The sequence below is a fragment of the Pongo abelii genome, chromosome 6 (genome assembly GCF_028885655.2).
Source record: "Pongo abelii isolate AG06213 chromosome 6, NHGRI_mPonAbe1-v2.0_pri, whole genome shotgun sequence".
In the NCBI taxonomy this organism is placed as follows: domain Eukaryota; kingdom Metazoa; phylum Chordata; class Mammalia; order Primates; family Hominidae; genus Pongo; species Pongo abelii.
The window spans coordinates 86,010,688-86,036,288 of record NC_071991.2 but is presented as its reverse complement, the minus strand read 5'-3'; the positions used below and the strand labels follow the sequence as shown (position 1 = coordinate 86,036,288).

Genomic DNA, 25,601 nt, shown 5'->3' with positions numbered 1-25,601 from the left:
GTTTTAGGAAGAAGAATCTGGGAGAAATAGAATGATCTATAACAAGGAGAGAATAAAGGCAAGGAGTTGAAGGGTACATAAATATGAGCATTATACTATGTGTTACAGGCAGCAGGGAAAGTTTCTGCCTACACCCAGGTAGGAAGAAGAATGAGATGATCTAGAAAGAAGAAGCAGACCTATGGCCAGTCAAACTGGATTCCCAGAAGATGTTCCTGATAAAGCGATATAGGCCCCTCTATCCATGGCATACCCCAGCACTGAGCCTCCAGCAGGCTCAACTAGCCTGTCTTAGGGTCTGATTCCCCCCAGCTGTAATTCATCCTAATGGGACCTAGAATAGTCGCTCAGGGCCAGTTATGGAGATAGGCTATGATTTCCGTGGCCCTTCTACTTTGGAACATAGCTCCATACTTTCTCATTAATGCCAGTTACCCCTTTAACTGAGAAAAAGTGACTTTTTTTCTTTATTTAAAGTTTAAAAAAATCCTTTTTGAGGCAAAAGTGTATCATGAATATCATTTCATCAGTGTTAGTGGCCATCTTCAGTCCTTTTCAATTTCAATTAGAAGCAAAAGAGGGATTTTAAAGGACATGGAATACTGTTATCTAAAGTTGTTTAAAACACCTTCAGTTAGACATCAAGGAAAGATGCAGAAAGCAGTAACAGCAATAGAAAACACCCCTAAAGAGATCTGCCACCTTTGCTTAGAATTGACCCTGTTAACCATGAGGAGAGGAAGAGATTAGGCAAACCACAGTCAGGAAATTTGGTCATATATTTGCAAAGTCACTCATTTCCTACCTCATGAAACTCTGCATATTTTTAAACACAGTTTGCTGAGCAAAGTATCAGGTTATTGGGGCATCCTTTAATGACATGCTATTAATTCTGAACTAGAATTCCTATATATGTGAGGCTATGGATTACATTGAGAAATTCTATATAAGTAGGTGGGGCTACTGATTGTATTGAAAGCTCCAGGAATTCATTTATCATCTTCTTTTTGCAGCCTCTAGGTTACTATGCAATGAAAATATCCTCTTCTAAAGTAGTTTTTCTAGGCTGGACATGGTGGTGCACGCCTGTAATCCCAACACTTTGCGAGGCCGAGACAGGAGGATTACTTGAGCCAAGAAATTCAAGATTAGCCTGGGCAACATAATGAGACCTTGTCTCTTTATAACAAATAAAAATAAATAAGTAAATAAAATAAAAGTTTCTCTAGCCAAATAAACTTTTTAGAAGAGATTTCCAAACAGTAATTGATCAAAATAAAAGTAGTGTCCAATAACTATACATTCTTTAAACATTTTCATACCAGGAATCTTTAAAAATATAATAAGCAAGCCTAATGAAAAGGAAGAAGCCATTGTTTTGGAAATCCAGTCTGATATATTACTTATCCTATCTGGTCTTTGTGAGAATCACATTCAAAGGAAGGTATGTATGCCTGTGAAAGTTTTGTTCAGGTCTCCCAGTCACCTAACACTATAAACTATTTTTGGAAGTCTCTATAATTGTATTTAATTTTGTGAAAATTTAATATTTTTGTTAATAATTAGAGCATAATTATATAAAGTAAAAGGTACAGAATATACAACAGTATACACCCATTTAACTAATGCCCCCAATTAAAACAGAGAATATTTCTATCTCTATAAAATTTCCTCATCCTGTTAGAAGCCATGCCCCCACTCACTTCCAGACAAACTACTGTTCTGTTTTCTATTCCTATAGGTTGGTTTTGCCTATTCTTTAAGTTTATATGAATGGAATCACACAATATTTACTCTTTTATGTCTGGATTCTGTCACCCAGCATCATATTTTAGAAATATATCCATGTTGGCCGGGCATGGTGGCTGAGGCCTGTAATCTCAGCACTTTGGGAGGCTGAGGCAGGTGGATTGCCTGAGGTCAGGAGTTCGAGACCAGCCTGGCCAACATGGTGAAACCTCATATCTACTAAAAATACAAAAATTAGCCAGGCGTATGGTGTGCGCCTGTAATCTCAGTTACTTGGGAGGCTGAGGCACGAGAATTGCTTGAACCTAGGAGGTTACAGTGAGCCCAGATCTCACCACTGCACTCCAGCCTAGGTGACACAGCGAGACTCCATCTGAAAAAAAGAAAAAGAAAAAGAAAGAAAGAAATATATCCATGTCATTGCATGTATCAATAATTCATTTCTTTTTATTGCTAAATAGTATTCCATTGTGTGAATATATCAAAATGTGTTCATCTGTTCCCCTATTGATAGATAGGCACTTGGGTTGTTTTTATTTACAGCTATAATGAATACAGCTTCAGTGAACATTCTTGTACTAGTCTTGTACTAGTGGGTATAATGCTTTCATTTCTCTTGGGTAAGTATCTACAATTGGACTTGATGTATCATAAAGTAGGTGTGTCTTTATAAGATACTGCCAAACAGTTTTCCAGAGTGAGCTGTACCATTTTAAATGTTGTTTGGGGTTTGAATTGGGTTCAAACCTAAAGCCAAAAGTTAGAACAAGATCTTAATCCCCTTTTATCTTTTTTAGCTCCATAGTGAACTCTGAGTCTCAGAGATTGATAATTTAAATGTTAAATAGCAAGGGATGGAATTGGAAAGATAAAAACAAAAAAATGATGGTTTCAATAGATAGATTTTAAGTGAATGCCTGTTTAGCTCCAAGCTTTGATTCAACTTCTCATCGTATTCTACCACCCGGTGCCTGGGCTCCTCTGGAAAAATAATCATAATCTTGCTTACTGGGAACCAGAACTGAACAGCAAGGCAATGAGAAAGGTAATTAGTAAGAGAAAAATATCAAGTGGTTAAAACTTCACATAAACTATTAAATGTTTTAACTACATTTATATTTTATTTCTCTCTTGCGGTCATTAGAAAATCTTGCATGATAGTTCTTACTATCTAAGAATTGATCTGACATAATGCTAGACTGCATTGATTATAATATTGAAGAAAATCAAGGTGCAAGTTTTATGACTTTTTTAGGAGAAAGGGAATAAAACAAAAAATATCAAGGGATATTATTAAGCTGGCATGTTGATTGATGCCCCCTCTTAAAATGCTTAGTTTTATAATAATTTGTCTTAAATTCCTGAGAACAAGTAAGTACAGTTTTTTAAATTGCAGTAAAAATAGTATTTTTCTAACAATGTTGCTGTATTTCTCTGGTAAAAAAGCAATATTAGGGGACTGATAAAGTAGGAAAGGGAGGAATTATTTATTTATTTCAAGAAATAATTTAAAACAAATATCTTAAACAGGAAATTTTCGGAACTGAAGGAGTAGATATAGTTCTTCATGTGATGAAAACAGACCCCAGGAAGTTACAGAGTGGCTTAGGCTATAATGTACTTCTTTTTAGTACATTGGACAGCATTTGGTGAGTATTGCTATAATCAAATTAGGTAGACTCACAGCAGTCATGCATCACTTTACAACAGTGAGGATACATTCTGAGAAATGTTTCCTTAGGCAATTTCGTCTTATGCAAACATTATAGGATGTAGTTACACAAACGTAGATGGTATAGCCTACTATACACTTAGGCTAGATGGTATAGCCTAAAGGCTACAAACTGTATGTCATGTTACTGTACTGAAGATTGTAGGCAATTGTAACACAATGGTAAGTATTATGTATCTAAACATACCTAAACATTAAAAAAGGTACAGTAAGACTACAGAATAAAAGATTTAAAAAAATTTGTACGCTTGTATAGGGCACTTATAAATGGAGCTTGCAGTACTAGTTGCTGTGAGTGAGTCAGTGAGTGAATGGTGAATGAATGTGAAGGCCTAGGACCTTATTATACGTTACTGTAGACTTTATCAACACTCTACATTTAGATTACACTAAACTTACTTTTAAAATATTTTTCTTTTCTCAATAAATTAACCTTAGATTACTATAATTTTTTTTTTTACTTTATAAATGTTTTCATTTTCTTTAAGTTTTTGGCTCTTTTGTAATAACATTTAGCTTAAAATACAAACATATTTATAGCCATACAAAAATATTTTTTCTTTATATTTTTATTCTATAAGTTTCTTCTGTTTTCTAAAAAATTACATTGTTTTTACTTGTTAAACATTTTGTTAAAAACTAAGATTCAAACACAAATTAGCCTAGGCTTGTGAAAAAATATTTGTGTGCATATATTTTATTAAACATCATAGATATTTCTGTCCAGTATGCACCTAGATGTAAAAATGCCCAGATCTGGGCATTTTTATGTCTGTTCAGCTTTAGGAGATAATACCAAAAAATTTTCCAAAGTACTTACATCAATTACACCTTTCCCAGTAGTGTGGAGGTTTCTCCTTTTTCCACACTCTTACCAACACATTGTGTTGTATCTTTCATTGCAGTCGTTCTTGTGGACTTGTGCCAGTGTCTCTTTGTAGTTTTAATTTTCATATTCCTGATTGCTAGTGAGTTCATTTGCCATTTAAATAGCCTTTTTTGTGTGAAATCCCTACTCAAGTCTCTTGCTCACTTTTCTACTGAATTACCTATTGTTTTTTAGAGTTCTTTATATGTCCTGGATATGAGCCTTTTTCTGTTACATGTTGTCAAATATATTCTGCCACTCTGAGGCTTACATTTTCACTCTCTTCACTCTCTTTTTGTTGAACTGATAGTCTTAATTTCAGTGTGGTCCAATTTACCAATCTTTTTATATGGTCAGTACTTTTAGTGCCCTGTTTAAACAGTCTTTCCTTACCCCATAGTCATGAAGATCACTGCCTATGTTTCTTCTAGAAGCTTTATTGTTTTGCCCTTTACATTTAGACCTACAATCTACTTGGAATTGATTTGTATGTATGGTGTAAGGTGAGGTACAAGTTTTACTTTTTTTGTATGGATGTAATTCAATGCTGTTTTTGGATAAACCATCCTTTACCCACTGCTTTGCAGTACCTTCTTTGTACAAATCAAATGTCCATATATATTTGGATCTATTTCTAGGCTTTCTGTGCTGTTCTACCAGTCTTTTGTCTATCCTTCTGTAATGTGCTATTTTAATAATTAGGTCTTTTTAATAAGTCTAGACATCTGGTAGAGTAAGTCTTTCTACTTTTTCCTCCCCCATTAAGATTGTCTTAGCTTTTGCTGACCCTTTGCATTTGGATATTATATTAGTCAAGATTCCCTAGAGAGACAGAACCAGTAGGAAAAAAAAAACAGAGAGAAAGAGAGATTGATATTTATTATAAGGAATTGGCTCACACAATTATAAAGGCTGAAAAGTCCCAAGAACTACTGTCAGCAAGTGGAATACCCAGGAATACCGATGGTGTAGTTGCAGTCTGAGACTGAAGGCCTAAGGACCAGAAAACCCAGTGTTCTGAGTGCCAATCTGAAAGCTGGATGCTTGAAGCCCAAGAAGAGCAAATATTTCCATTTGAGTCTGAAAGCCTGAGTCCCAGCTCAGCAGTCAGGCAGAGGAGTTCCCTCTTACTCAGCCTTTACATTCTGTTTAGATCTTCAGTTGCTTGCATAAGGCCCACCCACATTAGTAAGGGCAGGCTACTTTATTCAGTTTACTGATTAAAATGTTAATTACATCCAGAAACACCTTCACAGACACACCCAGAATAATGTTTGCCCAAATCTCTGGCCACCCCAGGGGTAAAACCTGGGACCACCTGAATGGGAGGAGCAAAGCTGATGGCATTTTATATACCAGCCTCTACCCTACTCCTACTGTCTATGCACCATAATGAAACAGGCAGTAGAAACAATGTCTTTTCTTTTCTTTTTTTTTTTTTTTTTTTTTTTTTTAAGAGTGAGCTATGTTTAGAAAGGGGACACAGGAAAGTGACCACAGCAGGCTTGCAATTTCCGGGAGGAACTGAGAATAGTATCTGTTGCTACCACCAGTGATAGCTTGTTCAGTCCACATTCCCTATCAGGAAGAAGAGTGCAAGTAGCCCCAGCAGCAGCTTTAAACCCTGATACCATGTGAGCTGCACAAACCAAAGTAGGCACTTTAGTAAATTGTTACAGGAAAGGGGTCCTGATCCAGACCGAAAGAGAGGGCTCTTGGATCACACACAGGAAGGAATTCAGGGTGAGTCCAAAGGATAAAGTGAAAGCAAGTTAATTAGGAAAGTAAAGGAATAAAAGAATGGCTACTCCACAGAGCAGCCCTGAGGGCTGCTGGTTTCCCATTTGTATGGTTATCTCTATAAAACACGGGGTGGATTATTTATGCCTCCCCTTTATAGAACATAAAAGGTAACTTCCTGATGTTGCCATGGCATTTGTAAACTGTCGTTGCACTGGTGGGAGTGTAGCAGTGAGGACAAGCAGAGGTCATTTGTGTCAGCATGTTGGTTTTGGTGAGTTTTAACTGGCTTATTCACTGCAACCTGTTTTATCCCCAAGGTCTTCATGACCTGTATCTTTTGCGACCTCCTATCTCATCCTGTGACTTAGAATGCCGTAACTATCTGGGAATGCAGCACAGTAGGTCTCAGCTTCATTTTACCCAGCCCCTATTCAAGATGGAGTTGCCCTGGTTCAAATGCATCTGACATTTTCCCCATTCCTTTTATAAGAGAAGCATTAATCCTTAGGGTTGCAGAGGGATGAAGATCCGTCTTCCGTAACATCTTCAGGCTGAAGAAGGGTGATGATATTCCTGCCTATCTGTTAGGGTCTCTTGTGTTCAGGGTATAGGGGAGCTCAGTCAGAAAGCATCGGTATGTCGAGGGTCATTCATAACTCTTGAGTTCTGACAGAAGGTGATATCTGAAAAAGTAACAATTGAGTATTAATTATTGATTAATATTGATAAAATTGAATAGAACATCAATTCTGGTTTTCACATTATCCAGCCCTCTTATTTCTTCTGAGCAGCAGTCAGAGATCACTGATTGGTTCCCAGGAATGAGTAGCATTAGTCTAAATTGCAGAAACAAACTTGAAAACAGCTGATGAGACTGGAATCTAACAACAGGTGTACCATAGTTCTTGAAACATATTTCTCTCTCCAGTTTCCCATTTATCCTAAAGACAAATTATAGTAAGACGAATTTGCTTTATTATACTTGGCCTGATTATTTGTATAAGGTGCAGCAAGAATAATTATTTGCCATATGGGCTATTTGAATTGACTTTGATGGAACTCTGTTCCATAAGGAATCTCAGATAAGACTTTTTTAAAAGCCAAGCCCACCCATGGGTTTTTACCCTCACATACCTAAGAGTTTGGTAAATTTCTCTTCTCTTGAGGTCCCAAGATAACTTGGGGCTCCTGGGCCTGTCAGAAAGTGACATTCTTTACTTACCACAGGCCAGGAACCCTATACAGAGACTGTGTAGACAAAGTATCAAGTTTTCCCAAAGGACTTTTATTGGCTTTACACATCAAGTCTGATTCCTCAAAACACACCATTCCAGTCAAAGCCTTAGTAAAATAATCAGTTTCTCCAATTGTGTCCTGTTGCAAAAGAAAACAGATTCTTATTATACTTCTTGTTGCAAATACCTATATTGCCATAAATTAAGAATACTCATGAATAATTTTCAAATTCTGGAGAAATTGGGTAGAAAAAAACAAATATGCTCCAAATTTTGTTCACACGAGCATACTTTACCCAATTGTTAAAAGCTGTAAATAGCTCCAAAGATGAGTTGTCTTAACTCTGGGGGGGAAAAAAGGATCAGCAACGTTTTAAGCAACAAGTTAAAAAGATTATGTTAGACTTCTATTAGTTTAGTCCACAAAATTAATTTCTGTTTGATATTCATGAACATTTCAGCTCTCTGTGAGAGTTCTGAAAGGTTTTTCCTCTATTCAGAGGTCACAATCTCCAAAGTTATCAGAAACCTGCATTTAAGAATACCTGTTAGAGTTCTATAGCTGACTATAAATGACCTTTTGAAGAGGATCAAAACAAAACAATTGTTTGTGGATGACAAAACATCACATAGTCAAAAACATGATTGACAAAGCAACTTAGTTATCTCAGTGGCATACGACGGTTTTATGTAGCAATTATAAGTATTAGTGACCTATACTAAGTCATATCAGAATTGTAGGCATTTCCCATCATTTTGGAACACATACCAATAACACATTTATGCAAATATAGCCCAAAGAAAGCTAAATACTGTTTCACATTTGACAATGCTTCCTGTATGATGTTTATACCAAATAAGCCAAATTTTACCTTTACATTAGTGTACTATTAATTTTAAACTCAATTCTTAATAAAACCTTATAGACATATCTACCCAATTTTAATGTCTGACCATAAGGTAAGATTCTCATAAACCTTTTATAACCCTTTACAATTTCTGTTAAAGAGCAGATCATAAACAGGATTTTGCTCCAAGAAAAACCTGTTGTCAGAAAAACTGAATAATACCCCTTTAATTTTAGCCAATGGCCACACACAGAATTTCTTCTACAATGTTTCACAAACCTGCCCCAACTTGTTTAAACCTTCAGCTTTATCTTATCTAATTGTAAAATACCCTTTAATGTAGGAAAAAAAAATCCACATTCCCATGACTTCTTATAATCTTTTGCCAAAAACACATTTCACTTTCTTTATACATCTTACATATAAAACTGTTTCTTTAGTAGTCTCAAATACATGTTACGCTGTTAACTCTTGGCAACTTTTGCTTTTGGCAAAAAGCTTGGTAAGTTCAGCATTCTAATTATGTACTAGGCATGGAGTCTAGGACCCAGACAGAAGTACAGATAAGGTCTGACTCTTTCCAGCATCTTATTCCGTGTGTCCCAGGCCTTACCTAGCCATAAAGCAGGCAAGTTACAGTAAGAGTCATAGTGGCATTTTATGAAGCATTAAGGGGGCCTAACAACCTTCAAATTGTACAACATTTCTTGCACAAATTCCCTTTCACTAATCCTTTCATGACTTACATAGACTATGACATGCTTAGACTTTCTGACTTTTCCTAAACATCCGTGTTTTTAAACAACCAGTTGTTTTACTTTAGGACAAGAATCTACCATACAAGATTGTTTTTTATATAACATCTGTTTTCTTTACAACCTTCTTTGCATAGCTGGGGGCATGGCTAATTTCACATGTCCCCATCCCTATCTACAATCTAATGCTCCTAAATAAATTGAACAATTTTCAAAAGTCAAAGAAGCCATTTATGACCATAAAGTATTTGGAAAACCTGATACCTGATCTGCATAATTTACACCAAATGTTACATTTTTGAAGATATTTTTGTTTTACCAATAATCTTTATTAAAACTGTCTTGATTTCCCAAAGATTACTAAAGTCACATGAACTAAACAGCATTCTACTTTTTACTTTTCTGAAAAAATATTTGATTTAAGCTCTTATTATTAATAAACTAATTAGAGCTCTTTCATATATAAACATCACACACATAATACATTTAAATATGGAGACATGCAGAAGATGAAGGACTCCTTCCCTAAGCCAGGAATTGAACCCTGAACCTGGGCCACCATTGTGAAAAGAAAAAGCATGGCCACAAGGTTACAAGGTCAAGCTCCCAAGCACATACAAGACAAGAGGGAAGCCTCATCCAGTTTTAGTTTTTTGGGGGACCTGCAGCAAAGTTTGTAACTGACCAGTTTGCTGGGCCATCTCGAAAGCAGGCTTACAGGTGTCCTAACCCTATGTTCTCTCCTAAGGTGCCCCTCTTTATGACAGAACAATACAGAAAGACAAAGTACACCAGACTGGCTACAGGTTAAGATTAGGCTTTCAAATCATTTCTCCCATTAATCAAAACTTTACAGAGGAGACAGTGATTTTTACCATTCATTCAACTGGTTTGCACAGAGGGGAAGGGAAGGGAAAAAAGGAAGAGGGAGCATTGCTTGCGGTAGTGTGGGGAAGGTGAGGTGTTCAGGGAGGCCAGAGAAAGACCTGCCCATTGGTGCCAACACTGAATCAAAAGTTCAGCCAGTTGCTTTTCAGTCAAGAAGGGATCTTTTCCAGCATTCCCATTTGATCTCAAGTTTCCCCTTTTAGGGAGGAAAAATCTTCCTCTGTCCCACAATCCTGTATGTGCCTAATCCTCTCACCCATAACCATAAGCAAAAAGTGCAAAGCAGATTATTCCAAAGAGAATAGCAATTAACATCCCATAGTGCCAAACCCATTCTTAGCCGAAAGGGACTTTACTGAGAGGGGCCTCTAACCCCCTAAATCTTAGAAGGGATTCTAACCCTCCTAAATTGGCCTTCGAACCCAGGGTCGGTCAAGTTTCCTTGCTTTTTAATAAGAGGGGCTTTTAACCCACTTTGACTTAAGGAGAGACTCTAACTCCCCTAAGTTGACTTCTAACCCAATGCCATCCTTCAGCTGAGTACCACTCACCCAAGGTCGGCCAACCAGTTCTGTCGTCTCTTTCCTTTGGTTTGGGGCTGAGGGCTTTCTTCAGTATCGTCCCTTCGGGGCTTGCCAGAAAGATGTTACCAGACCCCAACGCTTACCCAATATTAGCCTTTGGGTCAGGGATTTTCTCACTATCGTCCCTTCCATGGTTGCCAGAAGGATGTTACAGGAAAGGGGTCCTGATCCAGACCCCACGGGAAGGTTCTTGGATCAGGTGCAGAAAATAATTCAGGGTGAGTCCACAGGGTAAAGTGAAAGCAAGTTTATTAGGAAAGCAAAGGAATAAAAGAATGGCTACTCCATAATCAGAGCAGCCCTAAGGACTGCTGGTTGCCCATTTGTATGGTTATTTCTTGATGATATGCCAAACATGGAGTGGATTATTTATGCTTCCCCTTTATAGGCCATATAGGGTAACGTCCTCATGTTGCCATGGCATTTGTAAACTGTCATTGTGCTGGTGGGAGTGTAGCAGTGAGGATGACCGGAGGTCACTTTTGTCCGCATCTTGGTTTTGGTGGGTTTTAGCCGGCTACTTTACTGCAACCTGTTTTATCCACAAGGCCTTAATAACCTGTATCTGTGCTGACCCCCTGTCTCATCCTTTGACTTGGAGCACCTTAACCTTCTGGAAATGCAGCCCAGTAGGTCTCAGCCTTATTTCACCCAGCCCCTATTCAAGATGGAGTTGCTCTCGTTCAAACACCTCTGACAAAATAATCTCAACTGCAAAGATGAGATATAATCAATAATTATCCAATGTTTGAAGTGCACCAACATCTTGAAACAGCAATGTCGACAAGGCCTGTAAATATTTTACAGAGTTTCACTCTGAGCCCAATATAATTGACCAAGGCCTGAGGCACAGTTTTTTGTTGTTATTGTTGTTGTTGTTTTTTAGACAGAGTCTCATTCTGTCACCCAGCCTGGGGTGCAGTGGCGTGATCTCAGCTCACTGCAACCTCCTCCTCCTGGGTTCAAGCTATTCTCCTGCCTCAGGCTCCTGAATAACTGGGATTACAGGCGCCCACCACCATGCCTGGCTGATTCTTGTATTTTTAGTAGAGACCTCGTTTTGCCATGTTGACCAGGCTGGACTCGAACTCCTGACCTCAGGTGATCCACCCCCGCCTCAGCCTCCCAAAGTGCCAGCCTGAGGCACAGTTTTAAGAGGTCCTGAGAAAATGTGCCCGAGGTGGTTGGGCTACAGCTTGGTTTTATATGTTTTATGGAGATATAAGACATCAATCAGTACACATAAGGTGTGCATTGGTTTGATTAGGAAAGGAAAGGCAACTCAAAGCAGGAGTTTACAGGTCAGAGGTGGATTCAAAAATTTCCTGATTGCTATCTGTTGAAATGGGTAAGTTATTATCTAAAAGCTGGGGATCAATAGAAAGGAGTATCTGGGTTAAAATAAGGGATTGTTGAGACCAAGTTTCTTATTATGTAGAATAGTTGGTAAATGCCTCTTATCAGACCTTAAAAGGTGCCGGACTTAGTTAAATCTCTCCTGGATCAGGAAACTACTTGGACAGGGGAGGGGATTCGCTATAGAATGTAGATTTTCCCTAGAAGAGACAGCTTTGCAGGACCATTTAAAAATATGTCAAAGGAATATATTTTGGGGTAAAATACTTTGATTTCTTTCAGAGTCTACTGTCATGTGATGCTATACCAGAGTCAAGTTGGAATTTGGTATCTCATTGCTGTGAAGAGTCTGTTTTTTCATTCTTAAGATCTCTGTTTTAATGTTAATACTCACTGGTTAGTTGTGCCTGAATTCCAAAGGGAGGAAGGTATAATGAGGCATGTCCAATCCCTCCTTCCCATCATGGCCTGAACTAGTTTTTCAAGTTTACTTTGGAATGCCTTGGCTGAGAGAAGGGTTCGTTCAGTTGGTTGGGGGGCTTAGAATTTTATTTTTGGTTTACAGCAACAATAAATGGATATATCTTGCAAAAAAAGTTACAAGACCAGCCAGAGATGATCACTAAGAATAATTAATATCATGAAAGCAAAGGAGAATGTTTTATTTGTAGGAAAGAAATAGGCAGTTATGAAAAAGAATGGATACTGGTTTTTAAAAACGTTGAAACTAAACAACGCTGGTAAAGTTTCTTCAAAGTTCTATTTTTTTTAGGTAAAAACATTAGCTACTTGATTTAAGAAAATGAAGAAAACATATTCTTTGAAAATGCTTTGATAAAAATAAAGCTGTACAAATTCAGTTTAACAATAAATGTCAAATGAATAACTTTCTTTTAATTTAAGGTGCTGTATTTTGGGATGTTATCCTTCAGAGGATTATTTTCTTGAAAAGGAAGGCATTTTTCTCCTTTTGGATTTGTTAGCAGTAAGTATGGCTATAACAATCATAAGACAAAAGACAAATATGTCTAATAAAGACCTTTTCCAAACTGAATGCCACAGAGCACAATTCTATGAATAAATGTGCCCCAAATCATATTCAAAGGTACGGTCTTAAACAAAATTGCTCCTAGAGATTCATAATACACAGCGTTTTAAAGGCTCTGAAAATTCCTCTGGTTGGAAAATCATTTTACTGGTGTTTTTTCAATGTTTTCAAATACACGGGAACAAAGAATTTGTTTTTTCTGTGTACTCCATCAACCTGCTAAGAAACAGTTTGTAAAGAGCTCGACCATATGAAAACCCATAGTCATTTATTAATAACTTCTAGTTTCTTCCCCGATATTAAAAGATAAGGGCCACGTTAGACAAGGAGCAAAGATAAGCATTTTTAAAGAACTATGTATTATTTGGAGGTAACGTGAAGAAGTCTAGTGAGTCATGGCCCATTGTTTTGCAGAATGAGCAGATGTGAGCAAGCTAGGCCTTCCAATAGAGATAGTGCCATCTAGCAGCTGTGAAGAATATAGCCCCTTACTAGCCTCAATTCTAACTGGAATCCATAGTCAGGATGATATGGGAGGAAATGTACAATTTGGTTTCAATAAAACTTTGAGAGAGATTCTCACACAGAGTTCTAGCCAGCTCCCTGTCCGTGATTCTATGATTGCCACCATTCTTGATTTTATTAACAGAATAACAAACCTACTTTGATTTAGCAAAAGTGCTAAAATTATTTGTGCCCCTTAACCTCCCTGAAAGTTAGTTCATTTCTCTCTTTTCGATTTCTTTACCTGTAAAACAGAGATAACAACATTATATATCTTATTGTATTGTTGGAAGGATTAAATGAGTGATTGTATGTCTGTGTGTGCATCTAAGTGTGCATGCATACATATATATTATGGATTAAATATAGTGCCTAACATTATTCCTGTGTTTACTGTTATTATGAATATTATGATTACAGTATTTTTAATGCTGATTCAACCAAATTAATTGCAAATTACAAATATTATTTAATGAAAATTTTATATCAATTTCAATCTTTCACATTTGTCTGTCTCCTGAAGTAGAGAAATAAAAAAACTCATGTCCTTGAGTGTTTTGCTTAATACAATTCTGCTGAAATATAAAGTATGTAATGATAACTGCTAATAATGGTTAAATGTTAATGAGAGCTTACTATGTGCCAGGGAGTCTCATATAACTCATAATAACCCTTTGCAGGTAATATTATTATCCTTTCATTTTATAAAAGGAAACTGATGATGTTTGCAATTGAAACAAAAGCTTACATATTTCCTTTGCTATATTCAAATAACAGTATACTGTAAAAGTTAATCAACAAAAAGTATTTCACATAGAAGAATTAGATTATGGAGGCCATTGCTCTGGATGGAATTTTCTATACCTAAATTTTGGTGTGCTGAAAACAACTTGTAGCAAAATAAAGGAAATATGCTTTATAATAGGAGAATTTTTTTGAATCCTTAAATACTCTTTTATGGATGATGATTGCCACAAAACCAAATTACATCTTGTTTTATTTTCATATGTGATTGTCATTTGCAGTTACCATCAGTTACTCTCTTAATAACAAAGAGATTACAGTTAGTATGAATCTTTACAAGCCTTAATAAAGCATATAAATTGGAAAGATCCTATAATTACAGTGAACTCTGTATAACACTATTGAGCTTCGCCACTTAAAATGAACACCTTCACTTATTTTTGCAAATCTCCATTTTCCAACTCAACCACATCAGTCACATTTTGGTCATGATGTATGTTTATAATGACTTCAGAATTATATTAAATCTTTTTCTTTTTATCCTTTTAAATTTCTAATGTTTGAAAATATAGTCATTACAATGGATGTCCATTTTAACAGGAGATTTTCCTGACTCTGAGTTTAGAAGAAACTTAATGATAATACAAGTGTTTCTCTCTCTTTTTTTTTTTTAAGAGAATAATTCTTAATATTTATTGCAACTTTTTTCCTTTTCTGTTTCCTTGCTAAAGTTGAACCAAAAAAAATTCTGTAATCTAATACTTGGAATAATGGTTGAATTTTGTGATAATCCCAAAACTGCAGCTCATGTCAATGCTTGGCAAGGGAAGAAGGATCAGACAGCTGCTAGTCTTTTAATTAAATTGTGGAGAAAGGAGGAAAAAGAACTAGGAGTAAAACGTGATAAAAATAGGAAGATCATTGGTGAGTATATTTATAATTGTTAGTAGAAGCAATTAATGTATATTTTTTAAAAGATCTTTAAATGGTATTAGGAAAGCATCAGGCCTTTCACCCCTTTGTCTAAAGTTTTTTTTTTTTTTTTTTTTTACAAGGGTTTGAAAAATTTGCTATCCTAAGTGACTGGGAGAAAACTAAGCAAATTAGTAGTAGGTTCATATTTTTAGAGAATATTTTTAAGAAATTGTATTTAATTGTATTCTTCAACTAAAAAAAATTAAAGTAGTTCCTAAAGATGCTTCTTTGGGTTTTCTGCTTTTACAGATAGATTCGATAATATTTCATTGAGATGTAAATAGATTGCTTCAAAATAATATTTTGGCATTTTATACATTTCTGTTCATTTTTCCTTTTTTTAAATCCATTAGGCAACGTGATCTGATTAATGTTTATAGAGTTTACTTTTTATATGAAAGAAGATATTGTTTCCTAAATAAAAATAGTCCAAATGTTCAAAAATTTTAATTACTAGATTCTAAATTGAGACTTACAGTATCATAATCTTTAGTTCATTTACATATTCCATACTGCTATATTACATTTTTTTCTTTCTTTTTTTTTTGTGTGTGTGTGTGTGTGAGATGGGGTTTCACTCAGGTCACCCAGACTGGAGTGTGATGGTGCAATCTTGGCTCACTGAAACCTCTGCCACGCAGGCTCAAGAGATTTTCCTGCCTTAGCCTCCCAAGTAGCTGGGACTACAGGCATGCGCTACCACACCCAGCTAATTTTTGTATTTTTTGTAGAGATGAGGTTTCACCATGTTGCCCAGGCTGGTCTCAAGCTCGTGGGCTCAAGCAATCCACTCATCTCAGACTCCCCAAGTGTTGGGATTATAGGCATGAGCCACCACACCTGGCCAATATATTACATTTTCTTTTTCTTTTTCTTTTTTTTTTTTTTGGAGACAGAGTCTCGCTCTTTCGCCCAGGCTGGAGTGCAGTGGCACGAACTTGGCTCACTGCAGCCTCCGCCTCCCGGGTTCAAATGATTCTTCTGCCTCAGCCTCCTAAGTAGCTGGGTCTACAGGCATGTGCCGCCATACCCAGCTAATTTTTGTATTTTTTTTGTTAGAGACAGGGTTTCATCATGTTGGCTAGGCTGGTCTCGAACTCTTGACCTCAGGGGATCTGCCCACCTCCACTTGCCAAAGTGCTGGGATTACAGACGTGAGCCACCGCACCCCGCCTACATATTCTAAGCCTTTTAAGATTCTTATGGTTTCGTCTAAACGGTTCACTTTTTTTAAAAAATTTTATTTTAGGTTCAGGGGCACACATGCAGGTTTGTTATATGGGTAAACTCATGTCACAGGGGTTTGTTGTACAGATTATTTTGTCACCCAGGTGCTAAGCCTAGTACCCAATAGTTATTTTTTCTGACCCTCTTTCTCCTCCTACTCTCTACCCTCTAATAGGCCTCAGTGTGTTGTTCTCCTCTATGTGTCCATGAATTGTCATCATTTAGATCCCACTTATAAGTGAAGACATGCAGTGTTTGGTTTTCTGTTCCTGTGTTAGCTAAAGATAATGGCCTCCACCTCCATCCATGTTCCCTCAAAATACATGATCTCATTATTTTTATGGCTGCCTAACATTCCATGGTGTATATGGACCACATTTTCTTTATCCAGTCTGTTATGATGGGCATTTAGGTTGATTCCACATCTTTGCTATTGTGAATAGTGCTGCAGTGAACATTCATGTGCGTGTGTCTTTATGGTAGAATGATTTATATTCCTCTGAGCATATACTCAGTCACAGGATTGCTGGGTTGAATAGTAGTTCTGTTTTTAGCTCTTTGAGGAATTGGCACACTGCTTTCCACAATGGTTGAACTAATTTACACTCCCAGCAACAGTGTATAAGCATCCCCTTTTCTCCACAACCTTGCCAGTATGTTATTTTTTGACTTTTTAATAACAGCCATTCTAACTGATGTGAGATGCTATTTCATTGTGATTTGAATTTGCATTTTTCTAATAATCAGTGATATTGAGCTTTTTTCATATGCTTGTTGGCTGCATGTATGACTTCTTTTGAAAAGTGTCTGTTCATGTCCTTTGCCCACTTTTGAATGGGGTTGTGTTTTTTCTTATAAATTTGTTTAAGTTCCTTATAGATGCTGGATATTAGACCTCTGTCAGATGCATAGTTTGCAAAAATTTTCTCCCATTCTGTTGGTTGGCTTTTCATCCTGTTGATAGTTTCTTTTACTGTGCAGAAGTTTTTAAGTTTAATTAGATCCCATTTGTCAATTTTTGCTTGTGCCGTGATTCCTTTTCGCATCTTTGTCATGAAATCTTTGCCCATTCCTAAGTCCAGATTGGTATTGCCTAGGTTGTCTTCCAGGGTTCTTATAGTTTTGGGTTTTACATTTAAGTCTTTAATACAACTTGAGTTGATTTTTGTATATGGTATAAGGAAGAGGTCCAGTTTCAATTTTCTGCATATAGCTGGCCAGTTATCCCAGCACCATTTATTAAATAGGGAGTTATTTCCCCATTGCTTGTTTCTGTCAGCTTTGTTGAAGATCAAGTAGTTGTAGGTGTGTAGCCTTATTTCTAGGCTCTCTATTCTGTTCCATTGAACTGTGTCTGTTTTTGTACCAGTACTATGCTGTTTTGGTTACTGTGGTCTTGTAGTTTAGTTTGAACTTAGGTAACGTGATGTCTCTAGTGCTGCTCTTTTTGTTTAGGATTTCCTTGGCTATTGGGGCTCTTTCTGGTTCCATATGATTTTTTAAATAGTTTTCTCTAGTTAAGTGAAGATTGTTGTTGATAGTTTTATAGAAATAGTATTGAATCTGTAAATTGCTTTGGGCAGTATAACCATTTTAATGATATCGATTCTTCCTATCCTTGAGCATGGGATGTTTTTCCATTTGTTTGTGTCATCTCTGATTTCTTTAAGCAGTATTTTGTAATTCTCATCATGGAGGTCTTTCGGCTCCCTGGTTAGCTGTATTCCTAGGTATTTTATTCTTTTTATGACAATTGTGAATAGGATTGTATTTCTGACTTGGCTGTTGGCTTGGCTGTTGTTGGTGTGTAGGAATGCTAGTGACTTTTGTACATTGATTTCGTGTCCCGCAACTTTGCTGAAGTTGTTTATCAGCTAAAGGATAAACATAGTCTGTTGGGCCGAGACTATGGAGTTTTCTAGATACAGACTCATGTCATCTGCAAACAGGGATAATTTGACTTCCTGTCTTCCTGTTTGGATGCTTTTTTTTTTTCTTTCTCTTGCTTGATTGCTCTGGCCAAGATTTCCAATACTATGTGGTGAAAGAGCGCATGCCTGTCTTGTGCCAGTTTACAACGGGAATGCTTCCTGCTTTTCTCCATTCTGTATAATGCTGGCTGTGGGTTTGTCATAGATGGCTCTTATTATTTTTAGATATGTTTCCTTAAGTATTGTTTATTTTTAAATGTAAATACTTCCCCTTCTGATGACTTGTATCTTCAATCCATTTTTATTGTTTGTGAGTTTTGACCTATAGCATCATAAAATAGTTTTTAAATTTATAGCATAATATATAGAAACCAAAAGTAAACAAGGTTACATCACTGTTAAACTGACATTACTCAAGTTCTGGATTTCAAAAATTTTTTAAATTATTTACATAGAAGTTTTACTTTTGAAAAGTAATTTTGTGAAATTTTAATATTTTACATAAACAATGAAAATGAAGGCTCTAAGTTTTGCCACAGAGTGGGGAAGAAATAGCTGCTTAATTATTATTTCAAAAGTGTAACCATGTAATAGGCACTATTTTTTTGCTACAATATTTTTATATATTTTATGTTATCTAGACTAAAATCTCAAAATTAAGTATTTGTTTACTATGGTTTTTATCTGTCCTTTTTCTATTTTCATGCTATCCAATGATTAGATACAAAAAAACCTCTATTTACTAGCTTTCAAGAAGAGCAAAAAATCATCCCACTGCCTGCTAACTGCCCATCTATTGCGGTTATGGATGTTTCTGAGAATATTAGAGCAAAAATTTATGCTATATTGGGCAAACTAGGTAAGAAGTTCTCTTCAAATTTGCAAGAGTCTGTTTTGCTAAGTATACACACTGATTTTACTTTGGAGTCAGTTTTTCAAATGTAATGAGCAAAAGTCTCATTATACAGAGAAATTCATTTTCCATTGTTACCCCAATTCCCAAACTGCACCCCTCACCAATTAAATCAGAATCTCTGTGTGTGGGATCCAGGCAATAGTATTTTTTAAAGCTCCCCAGGCAATTCCAATGTGCAGATAGGATTAAGGACAGTTAGTTTAGATGATTAAGCTTAAAATACTGACATTCTGAGTCACTCGAGTTTTTTTTTTTTTAAGTCTTTGCTTTATATTAAGGAAAAAGTTTATCAAACACTCTTCAGCTTCTGAAGTAAGATATTATTGTCTGACTACAACACAGAAAGAAATGATTCCTATATATTGGATGACCTGGCAGAAATGTATTACAGAAGGAAGTCTACTCACAAGCTACTCACAGAATTAACTTTTTCATAAATCAAGATGAAATCAAAAGTAATTTTGCATTTGTTTTAAGATAGATAGATAGATAGATAGATAGATAGATAGATAGATAGATAGTTTCTTAGAATCACTTGCTCTGCTAAAGTAATTCTGTCTTTATAAACTTTATTTTAGATTTTGAAAATTTACCTGGCCTATCTGCTGAAGATTTTGTCACCCTTTGTATCATACATAGATATCTTGATTTTAAAGTAAGTATCTTTTTAATAACCTGATTATTAAAATCTAGATAGCAAAAAATTAACTAGAAAATAAAAGATCTATTCATGGCTGTAAGCAATCATCTACATACTGTATAGTTTTTATTTTTCATTTTGCATCTGATGCTGTTGAAGAAACACACCATATACCCATCCCATGATTGGGTGTTTTTCATGGGATAAGATTTCATCCAACTTAGTTTATGAAAGAAGATGTACAAAACTGATATAAGCCAGGCACGGTGGCTCACGCCTGTAATCCCAGCACTTTGGGAGGTCAAGGTGGGCGAATAACGAGGTCAGGAGATCAAGACCATCCTGGCTAACATGGTGAAACCCCATCTCTACTAAAAATACAAAAATTAGCTGGATGTGGTGGCAGGCACCTCTAGTCCCAGCTACTCGGGAGGCTGAGGCAGGAGAATGACGTGAACCTGGAAGGTGGAGCTTGCAGTGAGCCGATTTTGCACCACTGCACTCCAGCCTGGGTGACAGAGCAAGACTCCATCTAAAAAAAAAATGAAAAACAAAAAACAAACAAAAAAAACTGATATGAAACTATTCAGAAGCCTAGCCAAAAAAAAAAAATTATTTTTTGAGATGGAGATTTTGCTCTTGTCACCCAGGCTGGAGTACAATGACATGATCTTGGCTCAGTGCAACCTCTGCCTCCCAGGTTCAAGTGATTCTCCTGCCTCAGCCTCCCAAGTAGCTGGGATGACAGGCACCCACCGCCACGCCCAGCTAATTTTTGTATTTTTTAGTTTTTGTATTCTCATGCCTGCAATCCCAGCACCTTGGGAGGCCAAGGTGGGTAGATCACCCAAGGTCAGGGGTTCGAGACCAGCCTGGCCATACAGTTTCTTCTCTTTGGAGTTGGAATTGAATAAGTTATTACTTATTAAAATAAATTATTAATACTTATTAAAGTATTATTTTATCATTACTTTATATTATGATCCAATCTTGATTAAAAGATAGTAGGTTACTTATCTTTCTAGTTATATTTTTATCAGTACTTTTGAAGTCTCCAGAAAGTCTTTTTAAGTTAACATTCTCCTTCTACTAATATTAGTACTGTATATTTGAATATTGTAAATGAGTGAACCTCTATTTTCTTTCTTTTTTTTTTTTTTTTTTGAGGCAGAGTCTCACCCTGTCACCTAGCCTAAAGTGCAGTTGCATGATCACAACTCACTGCAGCCTCAACCTCCCAGGCTCATTTGATCCTCCAGCCTCATCTTCCCAAGTAGCTGGGACTGCAAGTGTGTACCCCATACCCAGCTTTTTTTTTGGAGGGGCAGGGTGGGGTAGAGACAAGGTCTCACTGTGTTGCTCAGGCTGCCCTCAAACTCCTAGGCTCAAGTGATCCACCCACTTCATTCAGCCCAAAGATGAATTTTTTCCTTATCATAAATATATAATTTTTTTCTTTAATTTTATGGGTCCAGCACACTTCTGCTGCACAACTCTGCTCTTTTTTCTCTAATTCTAAATACACTCAAGAACATTAACTTTTAGACAGCCTAGAATATGAGATGGAGCCACTGGCATGATGGAACCATGGAGTTAAAAGCTTGAGATTCCATTATAATTTGCCTTAGCTAGAAGGTGAGGTGCAGGGCCCCTTTCTCAGGGTGGCTGGGTTCTAGGGTCCTAGTAATCCCCATGTTCATTCTCCTAAAAGTTCATCTTGACCTAGCCTTCAATACAGGGCTTTAGGGAGGAAAGTAACGGTAGTTCAAAAAGATGAGAATAAATCAGCAGTTTCTGCAGCTGTGAAATCAAGGTAACTATAAACTAGAGGGCAGTGATGATGGTGATGATGGCAGTGAACTAGGCATAGGAGAGCCTTATCCATGAATAACATACCATTGAAAAACATTTGATAAATTCCTACTGAGTACTCAAATGTAGCTAGTACCCTCAATCATTCCCAATGCACTTATTCCCAGGAAGTAATTTAGGAAAAGTTTAAGTGTTAACAGGAATGACTAACCATATAAAAAATTGTATAATTGTACAATTGCATCATTTATTTTTGGTTAATTTAACTTTGTTAAACTTTGTTGTAACAGATTGGAGAAATATGGAATGAAATTTATGAAGAAATAAAATTAGAAAAATTAAGACCAGTCACTACAGATAAAAAAGCTTTGGAAGCTATTATAACAGCATCAGAAAATATTGGAAAGATGGTTGCTTCTCTGCAAAGTGAGATAATTGAAAGCCAAGCACGCCAAGATGTTCAAAATGAACAAAAAGTATATGCAAAAGTAAGCTACATAGGTAGTGAGGAGGGAGAATGAAGATAGGTTGGTTAATGGGCACAAAAATACAGTTAGATAGAGTAAGTTCTGTTGTTCAATAGCACAGTAGGGCAACCATAGTAACAATAATTTATTGTACATTTCAAAATACCCAGAAGACTTGGAATGCTCCTAACACAAAGAAATGATAAGTGTTTAAGGGGATGGATATCACAATTACCCTGATCATTACACAATGTGTATCACATTATACATGTGATATCAAAATATCACATGTATGCCATAAATATGTACAACTATTATATATCAATAAGAAAGTAAGCCACAGATACCATTAAGGCACAAGATGATAATTTCAGTGTATAAACCCAGATGAAGTTATCCATAAGATATATTTTTTTTACTTGTGGGTGTTTCTGCCTTGAGTTCTTTTGTGGTTTTCTCTTAGAGTTATTTTCAGTGTCTCTGTGCAGTTTTAAAAGAAACTATGGAGTCTGAGATTGAGTTACTATATTCAATGCTTTTTTTTGCATTATAATTTTATTTCTACAGTCTTAACAGGCAGAGAGATACTTGAGACATGCCACTGCACTCCAGCCTGGGTGACAGAGTGAGATTCTGTCTCAAAAAAAAAAAAAGAAACTGAAACTTAATTATCTTTCTCATTTCAGATACAGGCCACGCACAAGCAAAGAGAGCTGGCTAATAAATCATGGGAAAATTTCTTGGCTAGAACATCAAATGCTAAAACGTTAAAGGTAGGATTTTTAATGTATTATAGTATCCACAACAAATAGCCAACTCTTACAGACAGACTTTTTCAGGAACAAATATTCATTCATTTTTTCCTAGTGACCTTTCCATACAATACCAACACTATTAGATGCTCATATGCAATTTAGAGTGATAAGTGAAACTGCATTTCACAGTTACAGAAGATGCTGCTTTGAGTTTCATTTGGTTTATCAGAGAGAAACAAGGCTGATGTTCTTGACCTACATAAAGAAGAAGATGATAGCCAGGAATGAGCAGGAAAATGTGTTCTGCTTTCCATTCTGAACCTGCTTATTAATTGATTTATTTTCTGTGAGAGGCAAAGTAAAGGACACAAAGAGCAACTATCTTGTATCACTCTGTCCCCCAAGAGCTTTCCCCTCTGTGATTACCAAAAAAAGAATTATGTTAAAACTTAAATGTGAATTGGGGATAAATATCCCTTTGTAGAAAAATGTGGTAAGCTACTTCAACTGTAAGCTAGAACTAATCTAAAAAATGTATAGTGCTAATTGTTCACTTGAAATGTGAGAAACACCATGGATTTCCAGAATTTCATTACTTTTCCCCACCCTTTTCCATTAATATCTTGGATACACTTTAAAAAAAATCTCTCCTTCATTTCTGATACTTTGGATACACTTTACCTAATGTTCCAATTCTTCCTGTAGATATAAAATTGCTAAATGTTAAGTTAGTCCACAAAGATGGTGGAACCATATTAAGATAGCAAAACCAAAGTTAAGAACAAGCTCACTCAAGGTACCAAGTTATCTCCCTTTTCACTGAAAGTTCTTCCCAACTCTACTTATAAAATGTCTTCATAACTGCCTGTATTTTTAGCACTAGTTAATGAAAATCAGCTCCTTTCCTGCAGGTCGTTTATTACTTCACATTTCACTTGTTTAGTGTAGCAAATACCTTGAAAATAACTTCAAATAGCTTAAATATAACTGCAATGAATTATATAATTTATATTATTCTGAATGCTTAAAACATTTAAGTGTACTTAATCAGTTGGTAATTTATGCAACATATTTTGCAACATGCATCACCTGATATAAATTTAATAGCTTAATAAATTATGTGCTAAAAGTTGAACCTGATTTCTTCAGGATCTGCTTGGCTCCTTGGTCATATACGACCACTACTTCCAGAAATCTCTGGAAGACTTTTAGGTGACTGGAGTCTTCTTCAATGTGCAAAGTATCTAACTAACTAATATAACTGTGTTTTTAGTCTAAATGAGTAAATGCAGATTTCAGCGCTAATAAACAGCCAAAGCATAAGCCAGACACAATTAAATATGTTTTTCATTGTAAGTACCTTCATTACTGATTTAATAGCAATTAATATTTTCTTTCTAATTTAAAAATCCTCAGAAAGCAAAAAGGCTTCAAGAAAAAGCTATAGAAGCCTCCAGACACCATAAACGCCCACAAAATGCAATATTTCACCAAACAGATATTAAAGGCCTTAACACAACGGTAAGATTCTTTCTCCATAACATTTTCTTAATAGACATTAAATTTAGAGTGTTTGAACAACTGTGCAAATATACTGAAAACCATTGAATTTTACACTTTAAATGGATGGATTATGTGGTATTGAATTATATCTCAATAAAACTGTTCAAAAAAATTTAAAATTTAAAAATTAGAAGTTAAAAAATTAATAAAAAAAAACTTAGGCCCCCAAAATATTATGTCTATGGGATTTTCATCTCACATTTTTTCTTTTTGCTTTCAAATTTCACATCATTAAGGCATATTTATCTCCAAGGTATATCCACTTTTGCCCAGTTCTGGTTTAGAGTAGGCCCAGCCCTCCAGGATTTCTAAGAAACTGCTATAAACACTAGTGAGCTTATAACTGTCCTTATATCTCTTTAACAGAAAAGACGCAGTGCTTCCTTTTCCTGGCAAGTAGATCTCAAGTGTTCCTGGTATCCTCTGCTAGACTTAATTTGCCCCCAGTTACAAAGCTGATAAACAATAGAAATAGAATTCAAACCTACTTTTCCTGGCTCCGATACCCTTATCTTTCTATTATACCATAACTGCCTCCTAGTTACTCATTACATTTGTGTCTTTTCAAAAGTAAGCTGAAGGATGAATGAGTTTTTCTCGTGTTGAAAATTGTGTAAATGGACTTTTAGATATTTACCTTTTGCCTTTTTTAGGTGCCTTCCGGTGGGGTAGTAACAGTGGAAAGCACTCCTGCACGATTAGTAGGAGGACCTCTGGCTGATACGGATATTGCTCTTAAAAAACTGCCCATTCGAGGAGGAGCCTTGCAGAGGGTGAAAGCAGTTAAAATTGTGGATACACCAAAAAAGAGTATTCCTACGTAATATACTGTAGAGACTTTTTGAAATAAAATCAGCTTGTAATTTTTTAGCTGAATATATCTTTATACATATGTAAAGCCAATATTTTAGAATAAGTATTTTAGTATACATATTTTAGTAAAATACTATAAAAATAAAAGGACATATAATTTATTTTTATGGAAAACATCATTATGTAATATCAGAAGAGTTGTCATCAGTTTCTTTGGAAAGGCTACTAATTTTATTAAGTGAAATTGTAAAACATAGTACATTAGTTAGGACTCTGTTGGTTGCATGTGAACTATTCTAACTAGTTTAAGTCAGGAAAAAAAAATTTCTTACAGGCTCTATATCTATCAAATCTAGGAGAAATTTAGACTACAGGCATTGCTGAATCTAAGGACTAAAACTATATGAGTAGGATCTTCTCCTTCCCTAGCAGCTCCTGGCTTACATTC

The 25,601-nt window shown here is 35.9% G+C and overlaps 1 protein-coding gene across 10 annotated transcripts in view; it reads left to right on the top strand.

Annotated features, from left to right (window-relative positions):
- Nucleotides 1-25,315, top strand: part of CFAP69 (cilia and flagella associated protein 69) — a 70,994-nt gene extending 45,679 nt beyond the window's left edge. For 3 of the 10 annotated variants that reach the window (XM_054559533.2, XM_054559539.2, XM_054559538.2), the window contains 11 exons: nucleotides 1,326-1,444; nucleotides 2,675-2,794; nucleotides 3,280-3,398; nucleotides 12,662-12,743; nucleotides 14,786-14,978; nucleotides 18,909-19,046; nucleotides 19,682-19,758; nucleotides 21,846-22,043; nucleotides 22,709-22,795; nucleotides 24,194-24,298; nucleotides 24,994-25,315. In XM_054559533.2, coding sequence (XP_054415508.1) covers nucleotides 1,326-1,444; nucleotides 2,675-2,794; nucleotides 3,280-3,398; nucleotides 12,662-12,743; nucleotides 14,786-14,978; nucleotides 18,909-19,046; nucleotides 19,682-19,758; nucleotides 21,846-22,043; nucleotides 22,709-22,795; nucleotides 24,194-24,298; nucleotides 24,994-25,164 — 1,409 coding nt within the window. In that variant the 3' untranslated portion in view covers nucleotides 25,165-25,315. The remainder of the gene's footprint in view (nucleotides 1-1,325; nucleotides 1,445-2,674; nucleotides 2,795-3,279; nucleotides 3,399-12,661; nucleotides 12,744-14,785; nucleotides 14,979-18,908; nucleotides 19,047-19,681; nucleotides 19,759-21,845; nucleotides 22,044-22,708; nucleotides 22,796-24,193; nucleotides 24,299-24,993) is intronic. The other 7 variants (XM_002818266.6, XM_003777098.5, XM_063726086.1 and 4 more) reach the window with 5 other exon arrangements.
- The last annotated feature ends 286 nt before the right edge of the window (nucleotides 25,316-25,601 follow it).